Raw genomic sequence first — 17,468 nt, 5'->3', positions numbered from 1 at the left:
AACCAGACCTCTGAGCCTGGGGGGCCCCTCCGCAATCACAGTGATGCTCAAACCAGACGTTTGTGAAGGCACTTTTTTAATCTCTAAAGCGCTGACCAAATGTTACTGTTATTCTCCTCATCAAGTCTCCAGGGTAATAATACCCCTTTTCTGATTTTAGGCATAACATCACTATCCACATCAGAAATTTCCAAACCGTGTTCTTCAGAATACACCACCGTCATTTCCAGTGATGTTACAATTTTCAGGGTGGGGAGGGAGAGTCAAGGTACCTGTTTTTTCTTATAAAATGCATTTTGGTAAATACGTAAGAAAAAGACCAAATACATTTATTCAGTTGTCCTTATCAATATATAATCATCTCATCATTAGTCATTAGGGAAATACAAATCAAAACCACCATGAAATGCTACTTCATGCCCACTAGGATGGCTATAATCAAAAACACACAAGTGCGGGCGAGGATGTAGAGAAACTGGAATCCTTATACATTACTGGTGAGAATGTAAAATGGTACAGTTCCTTCGGAAAAAGTCTGGCGGGTTCTCAACAAGTTAACAGTTACCATACGACCCAGCCATTCCACTCCTAGGTAAATACCCAAGCAATCTGAAAACATATATCCACACAAAAACTTGTAAACAAATGTTCACGGCAAATTATTCATAATAGCCAAAAAGTGGAAACCCAAATGTCCATCAACTAATGAATGAATAAATAAAATGTGGTCTATCCATACAATGGAATATTATTCAACCATTAAAAGGGATGAAGTACTGACACATGTTACAACATGAACCTTAAAAAATTACAAGTGAAAGAAGCCAGACACAAAAGGTCATATAGTAAATGAGTCCATTTCTATGAAATGCTCAGAACAGGGAAATTTACAGAGAGAGAAAGGAGATTAGTGGTCGCCAGGGCTGAGGGGAAAGGGGAATGGGGGATGACTGCTGATGGGTACAGGGCTTCTTCTGGGGGTAACGAAATGTTCTGGAATTAGTGGTCATAATGGAACAACCTTGTAAATATATGAAAAACTACTGAACTGTGTATTTTAAATGGGCGAATTTTACGGTATGTGAATATCTCAGTTTTTAATTGCAAAGAAATGTAATTATCTGTCTTTCAAAAAATGGCCTATGGGAACAGAGAACAGTCAGGAAATCATAAAGAATTACTGAGGCCCAAACCTGGAACACTTCATCTGTGCACTGAAGCCCCCAGAGCATTTACAAATCACCCATGGATCGATGTATTTCATCTGTATGATGATCCCCGGCCTATGTTATACATGGGCTTTACCTTATAATTTCAACACAGACCTGTGAAATTATCCAGAGTTTATTGTATATGATACAATAATATTATACAAAGTTATTCCATACAGATCCGTGGCTAAAGTCTTGCACAAGAAACATGCACAAGAAACATAAACTACTACAGTCGTTTCATAAACATATAATTTAAAGGCGTTCCAATGTTAAATGTGTTTGGTAAACTACCACTGTTCTCTAAATTCTATAGTATAAAATGGCAGCTTATCTTTTCAAAGAGCCTCTCATTTCAGGACACAAGACTCTGATCACCTCTTTCCCCGAGTGCCATAACCTATTCAAAAATTTCATTCCGTTGCAAGGCATCTGCTGCTGTGACAAGCTAGAGAATCTGCATTTCAGTGTCACCAGTTGGTTATTAGCTTCACCGGTGAGACAGCCAGCATCAAGGTCTTTTCACTCAGGCTGTTTCAAGCCCCAACTATGAACTCAGGCACTCATATTCTCAATGACACTCACAGTTTTGCTCTTGCAGTACAAGAACCTCTGGAAATCCCCAACGTGTACAAAGAGCTTTAACATTTGTCGTCACTCCTAGTCGTCAGCATACACTCCCCTAGGAATCCAACAATCACTTTTAAGTGTGGAATGCACATGGCTTCCTTCTGAGTCTTAACGTGTCTGGACACTAAGCCACCCACCGTCATGCTCTGAGGAGGTGGAAGTTAAATGTATGAGGGGTGATTCACCAAGAACTCTTCTACGATGTCTTGGCTTTCATTCATAGAGCCGTCGTCAGTCAGTCAACTATCAAGTACTACTGAGAACCTAGAATGCACCAGGACCTGTGCTAAGAACAGTGATGGGGAAAAGAGGGCACCTCCCTCACCATGCAGGACGCCCCCCCAGACCAGCACTCGGCCTCTTGCTCCCTGCGCATCTCGCCTGCCCCACCAAGCACACAAACGCCTCCCTGAAGGCAGGAGGAAGCGCTGATTTGACGGGAGAGTCTGGCAGGTCTGTCTACCCCTCTCCTCTGGAATTCCCTGCGGAAGCCTGCCCATGCCTGCAGCGAGGCAGGCGGCTGTGCAGAGCTGCCTGTCCCTCCAGAAGTCTACCTGGGTCTTGTGTTCCAGGGTAGGTGGCTCTGCCCCGTGTCTGTCACATCCAATCAAGCCAGAAACAGGGGTGGCAATTACGGGCTTCTGTCTGCCTGAACAGACAGAGACGGAAAGTAACGCCCTTGCCCTAGCGGAGATTATATTCCAATAGGGAAAGGCGGACGACAAACAGGTGAACAGGACGGTTACTTCCTCCAGCCTGCAGAGCAGTCCCACCTAAGGCCTTCGCCTGAGCCAGCTCTCTGACTGGAGCTCTCCCTCTCACTTCCCTCAGTCCCTGCCAAATGTCACTTTATCGGCGGAGCCGTCCTGACCACAGGCACAAAAGAGCGAACAACTCCCCCCCCAACACACATGCACGCCGTGTGTCCTTCCCTGCTTGACTGTTCTCTGTCCCACTTATCCCAATCTGACTCGCTCCACGTGTATTGTTTCTCTGATTAAAGCCGAGTCTCACACCCACCCCCCACGACCCCAGAAGGTCAGCTCCATGCGGACAGGGACTTGGTCCTGTTTCCTGTTCACAGGCACCCAGCACAGCGCAAGTGCCTCAGGAACGTCTGTGGAATGAATGAATGAACAAATGAATATGTGCTACAAACAAGGTAATGGGAAAGAACACGAGGGCTGGGCTGGGGGCTGCATCAGAAAAGGGGTTCATGGAAGGCCTGAGTGGTTAGCATCTAATGATAACGCAGTAATAGCACAAGAGAAACACCACAAAGCAGCAATACTACTTTACCCCCCGAGGGTGAGCCCCACCAGGCCTCTCTGCAGGGGTCTGGCCACCCCAAAAAAAAAGGGAGGAGATGGCCACAGGGTCCTCTCAGTGCTGAGTCATGACAGGGGCACTGGGGCTGTTCATTGTGTTGATTTCCTCAGAAGGCAGCCGAGTGGAACCGTGTTGTGAGACTGGACACACAACCACCAACACAGCAGCACTGGGCGAAATGAGTTACAGCACAGTGGCATTCAATCCTCACCGCCAAGCGTGACGAGGGTGTTTAATCCTCATTTCACCGAGGAGCCTGAGACCCTGAGAGGCGAGGTGGATTACCCACAATCCCCCAGCTGGTAACTGGCCTACTGGGGTGAAACTCAGGGCTGTCTCACTCCCTCAGGACCATCTCCTGCCCAACCCACTGAGTTCTGTGGCAGGAGAAGAAGTACACGAGTGTGATGCTAAGCGACACAGGTTCCTGGACAGCATGGGCTGTGCCTGACCCCTGTATGTCCCCTGTAGCTATGAATTCAGTGTCCACATGCAGCAGGTGCCTGGTCATTCCTGGGGCTTCAAAATACTGTGCGGGCTCCTCAGGGGTGAGGCAGAAATAGCTGGTTGTCTACTCCAAAGCCTGCTCTCCTCTCCTTCCTGATTAACGGAACCTCTGTTTCTAACTACGTCCTCTGCTTTGGTTCCCCATCCTGCTGCTGCAACACAGACGTGATGGCTAATCTCTAGCAGCCATGCTGGACCCTGAGGACGAGAGCCATTCCCTGGGGATGGTGAAGCAGAGCTGGTGGGAGCCGAGGACGCTGCCGACTTCACAAAGCTCGTACGCCAGCCCAGGGGTGCCGGGCCCTGGACTTGGTTTAGATGAGAAATATAGCTCAATCTTGCTAAACCACCACTATTTGCAGTTTTCATGGCATATTCTACCAACCTGATAAACAGCAAGGAAGGCTTACGGAAGAGAAAAGTCTTGATCTAAGTTTGAGAAGTGTGGATTCCACTTGACAGACAGAATGAGATAACAGAAGGCTCAGAAGCAGTGCAAGCAAAGCTCAGGGAGAGGGTGAAAGGCTGGACGAGGACGCTGAAGCCAGCTATTGCAAGTCTAGAATGTTGGAATAACCTGGGATGATAATCGGGAGCCAGGAGGTTTTAAGTGCAAGTGGTTTGATAACATCAGCATTTTAGCAAGGAGAATGTATTTGGTTGGTGTAAAAGTCATTGCGGTTTCTGCAATTATTTTTAACCTTTTAAACCGCAATGACTTTTGCACCAACCTCACAGAGCCCGGATAGCCTGGATGAGGAGAGCTACTCCAATGTTTCCTGAATGCCTAGTAGGTGCCAGGCATCGTGCCTCCCAGGGGCGGCTGCACAGGGCAGAATCCCCGAGCAGGGTCTAAAAGATGTCAGGAGAGCACCAGGTGCTCCTGTATCTCTACAGCTGTGACTCCCACACCTGCCTCTGAGCCCCACAAACTCAGATTCCTAGGCGAGACGGACCCACAGCTGGGGCGAGGCCCAGGATTCTGTATTTTTAGTGACTGTCCCCAAGTGATTCTATGCAGTTAGTCCATGGACCTATTATATAGACCAGAGGCCGCTCCTTACCTGGTACCTGGAATATAACAGGTTTGCGTGTTTATTACATAAGTGAACAAGCTGTTAGAGAACAACAAACCAGTAGCTATGGAAAGACTTTTAATAATAGTTGAAACAAGATGTTTCTAGTTAAGTGAATGTTTTTTAGGTATTTTAAATACCTAAAAAATATTAACTAAAATATGATCTGAGGTCACTAATCATGTTGTACGATCTATTTCTACAACCATTTCAACCAAAAGGTATTTCTGTGTCACTTGAAAATAGCCTATGGGTGTCAGCACGAGTTGTAGGCCAGCTCACTGTTAGATGCAGGGCTGCTCTATATGGAACAGGCTTGGAGTCCCAGAGCCTACCCTGAGGGAGGAGGGGCCCCCAGCTGTGTCCGAACACTAGGGTGGGCAAGGAGCTGCCTTCCTCTTCCCAAGGTGTGCTAACACACGTCAGGGAAACTCTCCCTGGGAGCGAGCTGTCCTTCTTACCTTATCTTACAAGAAGTGCTCCTTAAAGAAGAAATGTGGCACAAAGGGGAAAACATTGGCTTAGGACACAGGTAGGTCAGTCATCCCCCAGTGGCCTTGGGCAGATTTCCTCACCTCTTGTGCTGGTAAAGATCTCTTCCAGCTCTGATGCAACCAGGATGAGAATTTCTACAGTTTCTTTCCTCCTAATACTGAAAAATGATCCCCAGTATAAAATGCACTCCCATGTAGAAGGCATGATGTCTGGTGCTAGGGATACAATATGTAAGAGAAATCGGGGTCCATGCCCTTAAGGGGTTCATAGTCTAGAAAGGCAGAGACATAATTCATTCAGTAAGTTATACAATTACAACTGAAATAAATGTGACTAAGAAAAGTATTTGGTGCTATGAGAGGATGGGGGTGGGGGTGTACTCTAGGCAGAGGGAAAGGCATGTATGAAGTGGTGCCAGAAGCAGCTTTCTTTTCAGGAAGATTCCAAACCTGAGGAAGAATTAAATCACACATACAATAAGGCAAACCTTTCAGAACCACGTGTTTAAAGAAAAAAGAGCACCTTTTATCACAAACAAAAAACAGATTCACAAACATGAAGGCCAATGTAATAGGGGCAATTTTCTGCTGGAACTGACAAACCCTTGTCTGATTGCAGCCATCCGGCTGAAAGCCCCCAAACCCTCATCCCTTATGCCTCAACAGGGTGGTGTCAATTCCTTCATGTCATTTGCAGCTGCCTCCAGGTCTTGGATAACAGCTGTGGCTTCTCTCCAGCAGAGGGAGAGAAGCACATAAAACACAGGCTCCTAGCTGGGCACCTGGCCCTGAGGCTAGACCTGCCCCTGGACCAGTATTTCTGGCGCCGACTATATGCCAGGCATGAAGCATAGGAATGGGAGATGAGACGTGATTTGGTCACAGCACCAGGAAGGTACACGAGAGAGGAACAGGAAGACATGCATTTCAAGTGGAGGTTACTTAGACGGCTTCAAGGAGGGGATGGTATCTGAATAGGGGCAAGACTTGGAGATGGAGAGAGAAAGTATCCTGACAGTGGAATGACATAAGCAAACACATATAGGCTGGATAGCAACAAGTGTGCAACAAGCTGTGGCTGGAGTCCAGGATAAGGAACGGTAGACCTGGCAATGGTGTAGCGTAGGCCTGAGTTGCTACCTTTGACTCAGAAAGTTAACAGATGACAGTGCTGGTCTTCAGGGTGCTGTCTGGAGAGCTGGTCAAATCACAGCTCTGCCAAACCCAAGGTCCATCAGTTTTCTCCACTGGACTAGCTCAGAGGTTCTCAAACATTACAGTCCTATGGATCACTGGGTACAGGTTGCCAGGCCCCATTTCCAATCAGAAGATTCCAATTAAGTAAATGAGGATGGGCCCCAGGCTGAAAAACCCCAGGTGAGACCACAAGCTCCAGGCCTGGATTCTTGGCCTCCTACGGCATCAAGTGCAGGCCCAGGTTAACTTCTCGGACTAGTGGGTGTTCCTGATGGGCAGGAGACAGACCTTCCATGCCATAAGGGGAAGGAAGAATGGAGCTGTGAAGGGCTCGGCCTGGACTGTCTCCATGTCTAGGGATACTCTCAGCGGATGTGAAAGCTAAGTAAAGAGTGGCCAAGGGCTCAGGAGGAAGGAAAGGACATTCTGGACAAGCTGTCAGAGTACAGCTTGTACACATTCAATACCCTTAAGATCTAAGGTACATGTAACGGACGGATAAGAAGTGAAGTTGGGGGTTCCAGCTCAGCCGACGCCGCGTGTCCCAGGCCAACCTTTGATGCGCAGACAGGTTGGTGGTATTCCTACTTGAAGGACACGATGTTTTCCAAACTAGCATGTTTCCAGACTGTTGCTGTGCTTCGTCGAGGAGTTCACTCTTCAGTGGCTTCTGCTACATCTGTTGCGACTAAGAAGACAGTCCAAGGCCCTCCATCCTCTGATTACATTTTTGAACGGGAATCTAAGTATGGGGCACACAACTACCATCCTTTACCTGTAGCCCTGGAGAGAGGAAAAGGTATTTACGTATGGGATGTAGAAGGCAGGAAATATTTTGACTTCCTGAGTGCTTACAGTGCTGTCAACCAGGGGCATTGTCATCCAAAGATTGTGAATGCTCTGAAAAGTCAAGCAGACAAACTGACCTTAACATCTAGGGCTTTCTATAATAACGTCCTTGGTGAATATGAGGAGTATATTACTAAACTTTTCAACTACCACAAAGTTCTTCCTATGAATACAGGAGTGGAGGCTGGAGAGACAGCTTGCAAACTTGCTCGTAAATGGGGATATACTGTTAAGGGTATTCCGAAGGACAAAGCAAAGATTGTTTTTGCAGCTGGAAACTTTTGGGGGAGAACAATGTCTGCTATCTCCAGTTCTACAGACCCGAGCAGTTATGATGGTTTTGGACCATTTATGCCCGGTTTCGAAATCATTCCATATAATGATCTGCCTGCTCTGGAGCGTGCTCTACAGGATCCAAACGTTGCCGCATTCATGGTAGAACCAATTCAGGGTGAAGCGGGCGTTATCATTCCGGATCCAGGCTACATGATGGGCGTGCGAGAACTGTGCACCCAGCACCAGGTTCTGTTGATAGCTGATGAAATACAGACAGGATTGGAGGGAACTGGTAGATGGCTGGCTGTTGACCACGAAAATATCAGACCCGACTTAGTCCTTCTTGGAAAGGCACTTTCTGGTGGCTTATACCCCGTATCTGCGGTGTTGTGTGATGATGACATAATGCTGACCATTAAACCAGGGGAGCACGGGTCAACCTACGGAGGCAATCCGCTGGGCTGCCGAGTGGCCATTGCAGCCCTTGAGGTTTTGGAAGAAGAAAACCTTGTTGAAAATGCGGATAAAATGGGTACCATCTTGAGAAATGAACTCATGAAGCTACCTTCTGATATTGTAACTGCTATAAGAGGAAAAGGATTATTAAATGCTGTTGTTATTAGAGAAACCAAAGATTATGATGCTTGGAAGGTGTGTCTGCGACTTCGAGATAATGGACTTCTGGCCAAGCCAACCCACGGTGACATCATCCAATTTGCACCTCCACTTGTGATCAAAGAGGACGAGGTGCGCGAGGCCATGGAAATCATTAACAAGAGCATCTTGTCTTTCTGAGAGTGGTGACGGGTCGCAGCGGTGCCTGGGAGCCAGCTGGAGGCAGGCAGTTCCTTGATGTCCTGTAAAAAGCCTCTGCGTTGCTGCACTTAACGCAGGCACATTCCATCCCCTTGTGTCTTCAAGGACTTTTTTTTTTTAATATATGTATTTTTCAGTTCATACATAATAGAATGACATTTATAATCGTGCATGCAGTTCACTATGGAACATAACTGTAAGAATATAACGGCATCTATATGCGATTAAGTGTTTTGTGTGTGTGTGTGTGTGTGTGTGTGTGTGTGCGCGCCTTCTAAGGTGAAGTGCATCTATCAGCAGCCTTTGGATCAAGCCCCGTATAATTTGTATATGTTTTATAATTTCCTTGCTTGTGTAAATGTTTCATATGTGAAAAAGTTATATGGGGTTTACATAGAAGACTTGTTTAACTTTATGAAGTTGAATCATAATCATTGAATGTTAGGAAGGATTAATAGTTAAGCTTATATAAAATACCAGATTTAAACAAACTTCATATTGGCCAACACCAGGATGTATTCCATGAGTGTCATTATTTTGAATTAAGAATTAATGTTGAACATTCCCAAATTATGTTTTAAGTGTTGATATAATTTGTAAAAAATATTTATTTTCAGTTTTTCTTTAAATTTAAAATAAAGCTTATATTTAAAATGTCAAAAAAAAAAGAAGTGAAGTTGGAGAGGAAGGCCAGGCCCACAACACAAGCAGCCCTACCAAGAAATTGCCACTTGATTCTATAAGCAACAAAAAACACGGCAGACCCTTGAGCCCCGCAGGATCCTGGCAGCAGCTCCCCTTGGTCGCTTACTGGGCACAAACACATGGAACAGTACTCCTGCCTCCCCACCACTCCCCACGACCAACACCAGTCTCCATCCTTTAAGATCCCGTACTACTCCTATCTAAAAATCACACCTTGGATCCCCTCTGTGCAACTATTAGGTCAAATGAGGCAAGCAGTTTGACTGAGGCAATTAACACTACACCAGGAACCCAATCTCTGAGATGATGGGGACAGGAGTAAGCTGCCACCGTGGCAGGTTGGTCCAACCTGGAACAAGGTGGCCAGCTCTGTTCTGCTCTGCTCCCCAGATCATACTTCCTATAGCTTTCTCTTCCTCCGTTGTGCTCCCCAGATCATACTTCCTATAGCGTTCTCTTCCTCCGCTGGAGAACCCACAGCTTCTCTAAATGAGTTCATGACCCGTGGGGATAGGAGAGAAGGGAGTTCAGAAACAGGATGAGAGAGCTCACACTAGCTGGGTTGGGGCATTGATCATTTCCGACTGAAATATCTTGAAAACTAAGAAATGTCACTGCAATTTCAACAATTCAAGCGGCCTCACTTCAGACCCTGTCCAGCTGACTCTGCACAGGATGACTATTGGTGCCTTCAAATGACCTGCTTCAGCAAAAAAGTCAAAGACTGAGGAGAATAAAAAGACGTGCAGGCTCTGAAGGTATTGCTGAATCCTGCAACGCCAGCAAAGAGAGGGCGTGCTGATTCTCGAGGGGGCCGCAGTTAGTGCGGGGAGACCTGGTCAGGGTTGTCAGTTAACTCCGAGGCTCCACTCCTGCACTAGCTGAGTGGCTGGCTGGCGGACACGCCCCGAAGGATGCCTGCAGCACGCCGTGAAAGCAGTTTGGTCCGGGGTGGTGGGGGGGCGTGAAGGGTTAGGTTTCTACAGGCATTGGCAGTGGACAGCGTAACGAAGACACCCGTCTCCCGACCCTCGGAGCCTAGTGGATGGGGCTGGAGGCAGGATGGGCCACCCTCCCGGAGCCACCAGCTGCGGCCCCGCTCACCTTGCACTTGAAGCCGGCGGCAGGCGGCAGCAGCTCCCGCAGCAGGGCCTTGGCCACCTCGCGGCTGGCCTCCTCGCTCACGAAGTGCAGATTAAGCACCTCGTGAGCCTCGAACTTGGCGAGACGCAGCAGGGAGCGGAGCGCGACGCGGGCCTTGGCCTGCAGCGCGGCATTGTGTTCCGCCTTGGTGAACATCATCAGCAGGTGGTAGTCCACCGGCACCGCCCCACCGCCCTCCAGGCTCTTGGCCTTGGCACCCAGGACCGGCGCCACGGAGCCGCGTGCCAGTTCCGGGGCGGGCGGAGAGGGCACGGCGGGGACCCCGGCGCGGGCCTCCTTCAGCCTCTTGGTGGCGCTGGAGAAGGTCTCCCGGCCCGAGCCCAGGTAGTAGAAGGCACAGACGGCAAGCGCCGCGGCCAGCAGCAGCGCGCAGTAGTGGGAACGCACAGCGCCCAGGCGCGCCATGGCCCGAGAGCATGGGAGGCCACCTCGGAGGAGACCCATGCGCCACGGACCGGGGAACCTAGCAGCCAGAGAAGGGACGCGGAGACCGGGTACCCAGGTAGCCACTTAGTAGCACCGGCAGCGGGCCGCGGCCATGGCGGAGGCGGAGCCACGCTGCGCAGAGCCTATCCGCGGGCGCTGATGCGCGGAGAGGTGTGGCCAGGGCTGCCCGGAGGCTGCTGGGTCCTAAATTCAAAGGGATTAGAGCCAGGATGGACCCGGCGTCCGCAGTAGTGGTCCCAGCGTGATCTAAGCAGCGGGTAAGGACTCGGACGGAGAGAAGGCCAGCAGGCTGTAAGATCCGTGAAAACTGGCCTTCTTAAGTGCCCAGCCTCAGACGCAAGAATCGAAGCTGAGCCTTGAAAGGAACTGAGGCGCCCCAACGCAGGACTTTCGGTGAGCAAAAAGACTATAAACCGGACGTATAAAGTGAAAAATTTTCTCTATATACGTACCCCCTCCCCCCGCCCCAATTTTGTGGAGGCCTTAATTCCTCTCCCTAACTCCCTTCGCATCTTGGAGACTAGCTCAGGCTGGGGAATTAAAACTGTAGCAAGTTCCTTCCCCATTCATAGTAGGGTTGACACTTGTGGAAATCGCGCCCACCCCACTTGGCATCTCTGAAGCCGACCAGAGACATCTAAACGGTGTGACCAGCAGGGGGACCCCGCAGCCCAAAACTGCAGGTTAGTTCAGAGAGCGACCCAAAGGAGTAATACCAGAGATTGCGACACTAATTTTTTTTTAAACAATCTTCAATATTTTTAAAGAGCCTTAGTATGTACCAGGTAGTTTTGCAAATTCTTAACTAAGGCACAATGAGGTAACTTCTCCAAGGTCACACGCAGTGGCAATTTTGATTCTAGACAGTTGGACATTGCCAACTACATAAAAATTCATGAACTTCAATCTCCTAAGGACTGATGATGTACCAGTGTGTAAGTAAACATGTACAAATGGTCTGCATGCTTGAAAAGAGGCGGTGAAAATGTATGCACAAATGCATGTGCACATCATCTCACACCAGTTTATTGTGGCCTGCCATTATTTCTCAAAGTGTGGTTGCTAGACCACAATTCATCTCATTTTGTAATTCTTGTTCCTTTCAACTGGAGTGATACTTTTCTGTAAAACATTGGACCTCTGAAACAGGCTTGGCAACAATTTCAATGCATATGACTCACCTTAAAAAAAGTCAGTAACAGAATTAACTGTTGAGTAACAGGCTCGTACTTTGGTTCATGTAATCCTCCCAAGTCTAAGCGGTAATATTTGCAGTGTACAATTGAGGAGATTGAGATTTAGGGAATAGCCCAAATCTAATTGGCTAGTAAGTAATGGAGCCAGGATCCTAACCCAAGTCTCACTGCCTCCAAAGCTCAAGCTTTCAGCCAAGATTAGCACTGAAAGAAGCAATTTGAGCTCTGAGTTGTATTGTACCACAACCTTCAGCAGATGACACTGTGGTTGAGAGAGTAAGCTCTCTTAAGAGCTTGTTAAGAGCAAGTTAAGAGAGCTGGACGTCCAGGCTGAAGTCCACTCTGCCACTACAAGTTGACAGACACCAGGCAAGTTACTTAATCACTCTGAGCTCAATTACACTCACATGTAAAACAGGGTTAATACTAGTACCTATGCTGCATACGGTTATGAGAGACAATAGATTAAAACACAGTTACAACAGTACCTAACACATAAACAAATATAAACTATGCTAGAAACACCAAGTTCTAAAAAAAAGTCTAAATATTCAACAACAAAATATAATTTAGCAACCATAGCTTTTTTGGGATATTTACAAAGATTAAACCCCTAATCTCCATTAGGACTTCCTTACATGTTCCACAGAATCCCCACAGCAGTGTGCTACAGCTGTATTATTATATTCTAATTATTGTTCATTAATAAATTGTGCCTTTTAGTCCCCCGACCTACACCATCAATAAGGTGGTTTTTTCTTCTGCCACTTACTCTAGAATTTATTGAACAAATATTTTGTTCTTCAGAACTTTGTAAGACCTCACTACTCCTGGAATTTATGGCAGAAATGAATAACAAGATAATTTAAATTTTATATAGAAAATCAGTAGATGCAGGAAAATACTCAATAGATTGGTCTTATCTCTGGCTTCTTCATTCTCAATTTTTGACCATAAGGAAAAATTAATTTTGCAGCCTCCTGAAATATACTGTTGACTGAAAGCTAAAATAGTGAGTTAAAGATAGCCAGTTATTCAGTAGATATCAAGTTACTACTACATGCTAATCATAGTAGCACCTGTGGATACAGCAGTGAAAAACAACAAGAATCCTGCCCTCACAGAATTTACATTCTAGCAAGGGAAAACAGCCAAGTAAGAAAAAGTATGTAGCGTGTCAGATGGTGATATGTGCTCTTTTCTCAGATTAAAATAGATACATCTGGGTATATAATAAGTAACATGGCTAAATAGACAATGAATTTTGGTAAGCACAATAACCCTTCAGTTCTAACTTTAACTTTGGCCAAGTTCCCTGACTTCTGACCAGAGATGTAAGGTAATTGGTTTTTCCTGTTGTGTAATGTTGGATAGATTATCGATTTTTATTTTTATTGACAACTACCCAATATTCTCAAGGATAGAGAGAAACAGGCACTGTCCTTCACAGCAGATGAGGGTTTGTTTGGCAATACTAAACAAACTGGAGGGCCCTTTGGTAATACTAAAATCTTACTGACCTCTAAGAGGACTTTCAGTTCTCTCTCCTATCCCAATGAATGTTTCTGCCTGATACAGGGATTCTCAAATTTTGGTTGGCATTAGAAGCACCTGGGGAGCTTGGTAAAAACATAAAGGCTCACACCCTATTTATCTTCAACAAGCCTGAGCCTCAATGGTGATTGTTTCATGGACCAAAGTTTGAAAATCACTGCCCTAGATTTTTACCCAGCCAACCTCTCCTTCTGCTTGACCTTGGCTTAGATGTCACTGCCTTGACAAGTGGTCTCTAAACACCAACCCATCTATTGTCTGGCTGAGGCACCATCCTCAACAATCCCACAGGACCACCTATAAACTACTCAGTCCCATCTTTCTCTGTTGCAAGAAGGCAAAACCCCCAAGAGAACAGGAGGTGTGTCTACCTTTTTACTATATCCCCAGTACCTAATAATGATTGACTCATTGAATGAGCTGCAAAAATATACCCACCCATTGTGAACCTACTAGGAATTCACTATTAGGAATTCATCCTAAGGAAATAATTAAGCATGTATTCAAATATCCAGCCATAAAGCAGAGCTAGGTTTATGATGACAAGAATTGGAATCAAATGTTTATCAATAAAGGAGTCAAACTAAAATAATGTTTTCAATAAAAGTGATGTATTCAGCAAACTGCAAATGGAAGTTTTTAAAATAATGGAGCAAGAACCTGGATGTCATGCAGGGTGTCACGCGGGGTCTCTGGTCCCGCTCCCCACATAGAATATGATGAGGCAGAATATGATGAGGCCAAAAAGGAACACCCACGGAGCCATAAATAGGGAAGTCACACCACTATAGTCTCACTGGTGGCTGGGTTGGAGACACAGGAAGCAGGAGCCACACGATCTGCAACCTGCCATCCACTTGTCTATCAACCAACCAACCTCACATGCTAACTGCAATCCACTCCTGCAGGCTCAGCCACCATCTTCTTGCTAGCCCCCATTTTCTGCTAGCGTAGCCACAGCAATTATATTAATGGCCAGTGGCTCACTGGTTACAGCTGACGGCCACCTAGCCACAGCTGATGGCCATCCAATCACAGTTGATGGCCATTTACTTACTACCTGAGCCAGCACCTTTCCACGTGAGGCCGAGAGCCTGGAAACTGCACTCCTGGCTCTGTACCCACACTAGAGATTTTAGAGTCTCAAGAGACATATTAGCCAACTGCAGTAAATGAAATGAATCCTGATTTGAAGAATCTTTTTCAAAACACATATGAGACAATCAGGAAAACTTGAATACTGACTATGTGTAGTTGTATAGTTTAAGGAAATGTGATCATTATAATTGGGCTTTTTTTTTTTTTGAGAGTCCTTCTTTTAGAGATCCATACTGAATGATTTGTTGGTGATAAGTCTGGGATTTGGTTAAAAAAAAAAAAATCCAGGGAAGAGGAAAATGGGTGGGAGTATAGATAAAACAATGATAGCCATAAGCTAATAGCTATTGAAGTTATTCTCTCTACTTTTGTATGTTTGAAATTTTCCATAATAAAATATTTTTTAAGTTCTCCCCAAAGTGATGTATAATAGAATAGTTAAGGACATAGAAATCCATTACCCATTTATTGACAGAAGCAGCTAACAAACAGTATGGTCCCCTGTATATAAATATACACACACCCAAAGGTCTATAAGGGTATATGCCAAGGAAGTAAGTTTCCTCCTCAGTACTATCCAACAGAACTTCCGACAATGATGGGTGTGTTCTCTAATCTGCCCTGTTCAAAACAGTAGTCACTAGGCACATGGCATAGCAGCACAACACATGAACTGAACTATTAATTTTGTGTATTTTAATTTCAATAGTCACATGTGGCTGGCTAATAGATACCACATTGGACAGCACAGGCAGATGATGGAATTATGGGTGATTATCTTCTTTTTCACTTATTATTATTTAAACTTTTTTTTTTACAATGAAAAGGCATTGTTTTGCAGTAAGGAAAAAGTGGCTTTGTTTTCATTTAAAACATTTACTGACTATCGGTGTGGGTTCTCTTCAAGAATTTTCTGAAAACGAAGTAAGTGGTGGAATAAAGCAAATTATACAGAAAAGTTTTATATATCTGCTTTCACTTAACTTTTAAAGGAAAGACCAAAAGCAAGGCAGTTCACTTCCAAGTCTATTCTTTCAACTGTATTCCTTCAATCTCAATTCATATAAAAAGACGTTTTTATCTGTTTACTGAAAGGATGGAGGGTGACTGCATTGCCTACATTAGAACTTTTAACATTTTTGTCAATCATAACGGAAAGAAAATAGAGCTAGGGCTCAAAAGAGCCTTTGTGGTTTTTAGCTAATGAATTGGGAGCAACAGGAACAGGCAGAAGAAAATATTTAAAAGATCTAGATAGATTTCTTTATTGATGCAATTGGCAAATAGGAGCAATCTGGATCAGTATGATGGGGTTGGACAGGAATATAGGACCTTAAACATGACAGCTGTTAACAGGTATGTCTGCAGTTGTAGTTTACAATAAAGTGGAAGTCTAAGCATAAAAGAAACATGCCAGAGGTGAAATTTTTATTGACTTATCATAATTTTTCAGCATACAAAGTATCTAATCAAGTGTAATATTTACAATTCTTACATAATGTACATTTTAGAATAACTATAAAGATAATGTACTTTGTTCCATTTACAATGACAAACTACAGTAAAACTACATTCATGAATTAGATACAAATCCTCTACATACTAATAAAAAGTAAATGAAGTGTTGGTTATACATTCTTTAAAATATACCTTTTCACAGGTAGCAAAAAATATTACATGTAATAAGTCTTATGACTGGAATGATCTAAAAATACCACAAAGCACAAGTAAACACATGTAGAAAAGTAGCTCATCATTTCTAAAAGTTAACCTTTAGCCTTTGTGTAAAATAAATGATGCCAAAAACCTTTATAATGCAGCAAGCTTTCCCTGTTTAAAATTAACACCCAAAAGGTGGGGAGGTATGTTGAGGAAAAGAACAAAATCTTTTCACTAAGATAGTGAAAAGACCAATACAGAGAAGTTTATTTAATTAAATCTTGCTTCCCTCCCGCACCATTATCTGATTTTAAGTAGATACATTTATGTAAACAGAAAAGGATGTCCCCAAACCATATTTATACATGTCAGGATTCAACCAAACTGAATCCAAGCCCCTTCTAGTTATCTTTCATTTGGAAACATCAAGAAATTGGTAAGTACAGGCATACTTCGGAGATACTGTGTGTTCATTTCCAGGCCACTGCAATAAAGTGTGTATCACAATAAAGCTAACTGTAATCTTTTGAGCGGTGGAAGGTCTTGCCTTCAATTGGTAAAAACACAACATCTGTGAAGCATGCCTGGCTACGGTAAATTAAAATTACCTTTGAAATGTTTTGCTTTCATTAATGTGCAAAATTAATGTTGCAAAAATGTAAATTTTCTTACAATTTAATGTCTTCAAATCCTCATCTACTCCTTCAAGGGAATTTTATATCCAGGTTCCCCAGAATATCTGGAGCCTTTGTTATCAAAACACAAGGAAAGCTGGCAGTCATTATCAGATTTTGCTGCTTTACAACGTTTCCAAATCATTTCATGGTACAAGTAAAGTGCTTCTGACTAGTAGTCAGACAGGGGTTCTGGTGTCACCTGTGCCACCAACCAGCAAACCAGTGACCCCCTAGGGAAAACAAGAGCAGCCCAGGATCAAAGAAGAGACAATGCTGGCACAGTTAGAGGAAGACCTCACAAGTCCTGCTGTGAAATCAGGTGAGATAATGTCAACGTAGGTTGTGAACAGCAGAACGGTATACAAAGGGTTATTACAGTTTTGCTTTGTTTCATCCCACTGCTTTTATTTGTGAGGAACTCGGAATCCAAAAGAGTAGTAACTACTAGTCAGTGCTCTTTCACTATATCATGCAGTTCTGAAGTCATTCTGGACAATTCTATAAAAACATCACTTTTCCAGCTCATGTCCATGGTCAAAAGTGCTATCAAACAGAAAAGTTAGTTTGTCAACCTAAGAGTGAT

The 17,468-nt window shown here is 44.7% G+C and overlaps 2 protein-coding genes across 3 annotated transcripts in view; one reads left to right on the top strand and one right to left on the bottom strand.

The window, feature by feature from the left end:
- Nucleotides 1–10,802, bottom strand: part of XXYLT1 (xyloside xylosyltransferase 1) — a 166,584-nt gene extending 155,782 nt beyond the window's left edge. For both annotated transcript variants that reach the window (XM_033089177.1, XM_033089186.1), the window contains exon 1: nt 10,195–10,802. In XM_033089177.1, the coding sequence (XP_032945068.1) occupies nt 10,195–10,698 (504 nt within the window). In that variant the 5' untranslated portion in view covers nt 10,699–10,802. The remainder of the gene's footprint in view (nt 1–10,194) is intronic.
- Nucleotides 6,988–8,616, top strand: LOC117012747 (ornithine aminotransferase, mitochondrial-like). Its single transcript, XM_033089167.1, has one exon. It carries the CDS (start codon nt 7,045–7,047, stop codon nt 8,362–8,364), a length of 1,320 nt encoding a protein of 439 aa, XP_032945058.1. The 5' UTR covers nt 6,988–7,044; the 3' UTR covers nt 8,365–8,616.
- Nucleotides 10,803–17,468: the final 6,666 nt, after the last annotated feature.

This window comes from Rhinolophus ferrumequinum, chromosome 2, assembly GCF_004115265.2.
Source record: "Rhinolophus ferrumequinum isolate MPI-CBG mRhiFer1 chromosome 2, mRhiFer1_v1.p, whole genome shotgun sequence".
NCBI lineage: Eukaryota > Metazoa > Chordata > Mammalia > Chiroptera > Rhinolophidae > Rhinolophus > Rhinolophus ferrumequinum.
Note: the sequence above shows the minus strand (reverse complement) of the source record. Positions and strands in the feature narration are given on the sequence as shown.

Coding starts and splice junctions, on each gene's coding strand:
- LOC117012747 (XM_033089167.1), top strand. CDS start 7,045: ATGTTTTCCAAACTAGCATGTTTCCAGACTGTTGCTGTGCTTCGTCGA.